This window comes from Penaeus japonicus, unplaced genomic scaffold (assembly GCF_977035675.1).
Source record: "Penaeus japonicus unplaced genomic scaffold, GWHDUDI00000001_assembly GWHDUDI00000011, whole genome shotgun sequence".
NCBI classification, from domain to species: domain Eukaryota; kingdom Metazoa; phylum Arthropoda; class Malacostraca; order Decapoda; family Penaeidae; genus Penaeus; species Penaeus japonicus.
In genome coordinates, this window is record NW_028234413.1 from 38,209,917 (window position 1) to 38,217,416 (window position 7,500).

At 34.4% G+C, this 7,500-nt stretch overlaps 1 protein-coding gene across 1 annotated transcript in view; it reads right to left on the reverse strand.

Moving 5' to 3' along the window:
• The window catches only part of LOC122252038 (nectin-1-like), a 187,084-nt gene that overhangs the window by 3,070 nt on the left and 176,514 nt on the right, over positions 1 to 7,500 (reverse strand). Inside the window, exons 4-5 of the mRNA XM_086542040.1 lie at positions 1,501 to 1,634; positions 145 to 367 (exon numbers count right to left, since the gene is read on the reverse strand). Of these exons, the coding sequence (XP_086398166.1) occupies positions 145 to 367; positions 1,501 to 1,634 (357 nt within the window). The remainder of the gene's footprint in view (positions 1 to 144; positions 368 to 1,500; positions 1,635 to 7,500) is intronic.

Sequence of the window (7,500 nt, forward strand, 5' to 3'; positions counted from 1 at the left end):
CACATTAGCCTATATCCCTATCAAATATCCTTTTCCCAAACACCCAATTCCTCCACAGACGCCTACCTCGCCCCCCCACCCCCCCACCCCCCACCCCCACCCCCGTAGCAACGCCCCTCAGACTCACTCGACCTCCCCACCCACCTGTCCCGTAGAGTTTCTGCGAGGGTGCCACCGTCTTGAAGCCCGTGAGAGTGACGTACGAGTGCTCCTGGTAGACGGGTGAGATGGTTGACGAGCACGTGAGCAAAATCTGGCCGTTCGCGAAGTGGTCCTGGCGCAGAATCAGCCGGAGTTCCGATATCGGCGAGAAGAGCCCGAACGTCGAGCGGCCTTCTGTCACTTCTCTGACGTAGATGCCGAGGACCTTGAGGGGGGTTGGGGGGTGGAGGGGGGGAGAAAAAAGGGGGGTTAGAGGGAAATCAGGATTGAGGAAAGGGGGGGAGGTGGAGGATGGGGATGGTGATGATAAAGAAGGAAGAGAAGAGAAATCATTAGGAATAGAATAAAATAAATAAGACAAATTTAAAGATATATGTAATCCTCATTCTCTCTCTTCCTTTTTATTCATTTTTCTATTCATGAATATCAATTTGGTTAAGAGTTTTGAAAATTGTCAATAAATCATTTTTTTTACTGCTTTACAATCAATCACCATACAATCTAAATCAAAATCATAACTAGGATTATCATATCAGCTACTGACGTCATCATGGGTAAAGATAAGATCAATATATAATACGCGGTGAACATTTTAATTAAGAGATAACACTTTAAGCCCTTTAGCCCCTTTCAGTTTTCATTCCATTCTCTTTACCCTCTAAAGGACGATCTTTCACTAATCACTTTACCCTAGTTCTTTTTATCCTTTCTTTTTTTGGTTTTCTTCTTCACCGAATCTTCTTTCAATGGTAACTCTCTGTTATCCCCCTATTCAATTATTTTCTCGGTCCATTCCATCCACCACAACATTAATCTCTGAATCTCGTGTCCCTTGTGCAGCCCTTCTCTTAATTTCCTTCTCATATAGTCTTTATGTGAGGATTCCTCTCTCTCTCTCTCTATCTATCTATCTATCTATCTATCTATCTCTTTTTCTGTGGTTGTGGATCTTTGTCTCATTGTCTCGCTCTCTCTCTCTCTATCTATCTATCTATCTATCTATCTATCTATCTATCTCTCTTTCTCTCTTTCTCTCTTTCTCTCTCTCTCTCTTTCTCTCTTTCTCTCTCTCTCTCTCTTCTTTTTCTTTGGTTGTGGTTCTTTGTCTCTTTGTCTTGCTCTCTCTCTTTTGCTTTCTCTCTCTCTCTCTCTCTCTCTCTCTCTCTCTCTCTCTCTCTCTCTCTCTCTCTCTCTCTCTCTCTCTCTCTCTCTCTCTCTCTCTCTCACTCACTCACCCACTCACTCACTCGCTCACTCACTATCAGTCTCACTCTCAGTCTCACACTCTCACTCACACTCACACTCACTCTCACTCTCTTCCCTCTGTCTACCACTTACCTCTTTGCCGTTGATGGACCACTTGATTGCCGGCTTGGGTTTCGCTCCCGGGGAGGTGCAGTTGGCAACCAGCTCGTCCCCTTTGGAGTACTGGGTTTTGCCCACTTTCAACACTGGCAAGCGGTCGGGTGTGTCTGGGGAAGTATGGAAGGCTGGTTTCAGACTCGAGGGATGGGTCGTGGGTGTGGGTTGGGGTGGGGGTGGGGGTCAAGGAGGGAGGAGGGAGGGGAGAGGACGGGGGGGAGGAGTGGGTTATGGGAGATTGTGTGTGTGTGGGAGGTTTGTGCGTGTGTGTGTGTGTTGGGGGGAGGGGATGGAGGGAGGGGGGAGGAGGGTTTCTAAGGAGGGGGAGGAAAGGTTTATGTAGGTTTGTAGGTAAAGGTATATTAGGAAGGGGAAGGGTTTCGGTAAGTGTGTGCATGTGTGTGTGTGAAAGACACACAGATATAGAGATAGAGAGAGAGAGAGGGAGATAAAGAGAAAGAGATAGATAGATAGAGAGAGAGAGAGAGAGACGAAGGGAGGAATGAAAGGCGATTTAGCTAAGTCATTTAGCTAAGAAGAATAGAAAAAGATACTAAGAAAGGTATGCAATAACTTGATATGATTTCATACCATCATGAATCCTCTTACCACATGATTAAGTGTTATATAATGTGACCAAAATAACAACCTCCGTAAAAGGTAAAGTCTTTGACCATTCCACCGGTTACCCTTAGCTGTTAGACATAGTAAAATTATTTGGTAGCTTTGTCCACTAAAACATAGCCTCTTTCTCTCTTTTTAAACAATTAGCTCTTGAGTTATTTAAGATGGAGGAGAAAGAGAGAAGGTGAGAGAAAGCAGATAAACATGTCATAGAAAGGCTTGTAAAAACAAAATATTTTTGAAAATTATTTCAGCCCCTAAATTGATACTCGAAATACACCTTAATCAGCGTGTTGTTGTTTTGTAATTTCATATTTTTAGGATATTGGTGTGAAGCCTGAGGGATGAGAATTTAGCATTGTATTTGCAAGTGTTCAAATGTATTATGATTATGGTATTTGAAAAATGTATTTTCATATTTGCTTATTCATATTATGTCTCTGAAAAAAATATGTATATAAATAATGAGGGCTGGGGAATTATCATGAGGAAACTTGAGGTAGGATAAACAGTCTGGATACTCAGGTTTGCCAAATATAACACTTAAAGTCTATATTTTTTTGAGGTAATGAATGATTTTGGAAAGTCTAGTGAGTATAGTTATATATTGTATGATTCATCTATCAATCAATGAATTATTCACTCTGTTGGTCGGTCAACCAATCAACTGTCAACAATCAATTAATGTCAGTCAATATCAGTCATATAAAGATATGTGTGTATAAATATATATATATATATATATATATATATATATATATATATATATATATATATACACATGCATATATATGTATATATATACATACATATGTATATATATACACAAAAGCACATACAAACACGTGTGTGTGTGTGTGTGTGTGTGTGTGTGTATGTATATATGTATGTATATATATATATGTGTGTGTGTGTGTCTGTGTGTGTGTGTGTATGTATATATATATATGTATATATTATGTATGTATACATATACATATATATATATATATATATATATATATATATATATATATATATATATATATATACATACATATATATACATATATACTATATATATATAATATATATATATAATATATATATATAATATATATATATATATATATATATATATATACATATATAATATATATATATATATATATATATATATATATATATATATATTATATATATATATATATATATAATATATATACATATATATATATATATATAACATATATATATATAATATATAATATATATATATATATATATAATATATATATGTGTGTGTGTGTGTGTGTGTGTGTGTGTGTGTGTGTGTGTGTGTGTGTGTGTGTTACTCTTCCCACAACAAATCGAAAGTTAATTGGTGGAGGAATGAAAGAGCTCGTCCTTTACTGGACAATATCATCAGAAAAAAAATGCTATGTCCAACATCCAGGTGTAACAGGTGGAACTGTACACGGCTGTGACTTATAAATTGTCATAGCACAGTACAATATTTTCCCGTTTGCTTTTACCTTTTCCTATTTTTGGATTTGCGAATAGCCTGTATTTCTTTTTATTTCTCGTTCCTGTGTGTCTGTAGGAGCTGTTTCCGAAATCTACTCTCTATTCTCAGTCTCTCCTCTCCTATTCTATTATGTCATATTCTGTCCTCTTCTCTCCTCTCCAGCCCTCTCCTCTACTCCCCTCCCCTCCCCTCTCCTCGCCTTTCCTCTTCTCTTCCCTCAAAGCGACTACCATTATACCGTCCAGAGATGGAGAAGCTGCGCCTCTCTGATTATTCGACAATTGGGGAAGCGGAGAAGGCGAAAAGGGAAGGGGGATAGATGGGAAATCAAGGGAAGCGACAAGTGGAGAAAGGGAGAGATGGAAGGGAAAGGGACGGGGAAGGAGGGGGAAAGGGGGGGAAGGGTCGGAAGGAGAGCAGGTTGGCGAGGGTTGGAGAGGAAGGAGTGAGAAAGAGAGAGAGAAAGAAAAGGTAGGCGGGGAAAAGAAGAAAGGGAGTGGGGGAGAGAGAAAGGGAAGGAAATAGGATGTAGTGAAGAAGGGAGGAGGGGAGGGGAGAGTGGGGGGGAGCCAGGGGAAGAGAAGAAGAAGAAAGAGGGGGAAGAGAGGGAGAGGAAGGAGAAGTGGGGGGGAAGAAGAAGAAACGACATGGAGTAGAGGAATAAAGGAAATCAAGACGGAAGAAGAACGAAAATCTTCATAACGTTTGTCCTGCTCGTTTGGCCTACGCACCGAACTACCTCTCCACACGCGTAAACAACAGTCCTAACAGTTCCAAGAATAACTATGCTTATTATCCCTACACTCTCTGACGCGGGAAAGTTCTCTTCAGACCCACACAACGGCGTCGAAACACACACAGCAGCCAGCGACCAACCGCAACAGACGTGGTCGACCCTCCTCACACCCTTTCCATTGGTTGCAGAGCTGTTGCAGAGCTGTTGCAGAGCTGTTGCTGTTGCTATCGTGAAAGGGGATAGTCTGTTTCTACAACCACGAGAGTCAAGTACAGACAGTATTACATTACACGATACTCCAGCAAAAGCCAGTCCTCAGAATCGCTCAGTGAACTTTGAAACTAAGTGAATTGCAAATTTTGTTGAAGTACATGTTTTTGTGTTTTGATGTTATTAGTCCTGGCTAACCTTCATTTTACTGTATGAAAAAATAAAGATAGAAAAATTAAATGAAAGTTAAACTTCTGATGATCTAGCTATTCGAACTACAAACGAAATAGAAAATACAAAACGAAATTAAACATGAAATAAATTAATTGAAAATTATAGTAATAAAAATATGATACAAAGAGATCGTTAATGATGACACTAATGATAATGATAATTAATTACGAAAATGATAAGGATGAAGACAATTGTAATAATGATAATAATGATAGTAATGATACTAATCATAGTAACAACAAAACTGATAATTATGACAACGAAACTGAAGATAATAAAAATTGTGAATGATAATGATTATAAAAGGATAATAAAAATAACAATAACAATTATAACAACAGTGATAATGATATTGATGATAATAGTAATAAAGACAAAACTGATAATAGTAAAAAGAATGATAATGATAACAGTAATAATGATAATAACAATGATAGGGATAACAATAATAGTAATGATAATGATCATGATTACATTGATAATGATAATCTTAATTTTAACAATAATGCTGACAATACTAATATTAATGATGATGATGATGGTAATATCAGTAGTAATATGATAATGATGACAGTGGTAATATCAATATGATGATGATTATAACAATAATTATGACAAAGTTGATAGCAATACCAATGCGAACCCCAATAACAATAACAATGAAAATATAATCATAATTGAAATACCAATAATGATAATGAGGATAACTATTACTATCATTTTTATCATTATCATTATTCTATCTTAATCATCATTATTGTTATAATCATTATTAGTAACATTATTATAATTTTTGTGATAATTTTATAATCGTCCTAATTGTCATTATCATTGTTATAATCATCATTAATAACATTATCTATTATCATGTTTATTGTGATAATGTTATAATTGTCATCGTTATTGACATTATTATCATTGTTACTATCATTGTTTTCATTACCCTTATGCTCACCATTTTTATTAGCATCGCTATCATCATTTCCATTAATAATGATGAAATACAAATGGTACAATCAGCACGAATATCAATCTATCCTTACCAACATTTAAAGATAGATAAATAGATAACGAGATAGAGTAACAGAGAAAACTAGATAATTAGATAATTAGAATAAAAGTGAAAAAAAGAACGATGAATAAAGAAATAAAATGAAATAAAAAACACATGACACCCAAATGCCAAATACCGGAGTCTTGCTCTCGCCTGCCTTTCCTTGAAGGACCAAAACGCAAGACGGTTGGCATATTCAGCAACCGGAAGTGACGTAGCAACGCGCCGCCGTCGTAGTTACGAAGGAAAGTCATCCAGACCGGGCGCGAGTGGTCGAGAAATTCCCGGAATAATTTTGAGCGTTACTTAAAACAACCTAGGAGAAGTTTCTGAATATCTGAGAGAGAGAGACTGTGTGTGTGTTGTTCGAGGCTAATGGAGATGTCTTGCAGCGTCCTTCGTCTCAACCAAAATCTATATATAGAGTCTCGAGGTATATATCTTCTGCAACGTGTTTTTTTTTTTTTTTTTTTTTTTTTTTTTGGGGGGGGGGGGGGGGGGGGGGGGCGGATGTCATTGTGGATTCGGGATTCTGTTCGGTTGCAATGAGGTTCATTCGATGCAGTTGCTGTGTCCGCTAATGATGCTGTGACTGTGGATTAGAATGAGCTCTTGGAGAGGCGGAGATGGAGAGGTCCCGGATGGCTGCGGGTATTGGTTTGTGTGTTTGTTGGGATACGTATTTTAAAAACAGTCTCGTATGTATATGTGTATGCATTTATAAACGCACGCATATATATATATATATATATATATATATATATATATATATATATATATATATGTATATATGTATATATATGTATATAAATAAATATGTATATAAATAAATATGTATAACTATATATATGTATAATTATATATATATAAATATATATATATATATATATATATATATACGTATATATACATACATATATATACATACTGTATATACATACATATATATCTGTACATATATATGTACACATATAGGCCTATATATATATATATATATATATATATATATATATATATATATATATATATATATACAAATATATACATATATATGATATACAATATAGATATAGCATATACAATATAGATATAGCATATACATACGTATATACATATATATACTATACATATGTATACATATTTGTATATATATATCTATAATCATTTATCTATATGATATATAGTACACATATATGTATATATGTATATATATAAATATATATATACATATATACATACATATATATACATACATATGAGTGCTTATATATATATATATATATATATATATATATATATATATATATATATATATATATATATACATACACATTTACATATACGTATATATATGCATATATGTATATATGTAGATATATACATATATGTATATATATATATATATATATATATATATATATATATATATATATCATATATACATATATTTATATTTTTATATATATATTTATATGTTTATGTATATATATACTTATATATGTTTATATATATAGATATACGTATGTATATAGATGTATATATGTATATAGATGCATATATGTATATATATATACATGTATATATATATATATATATATATACTATATATAT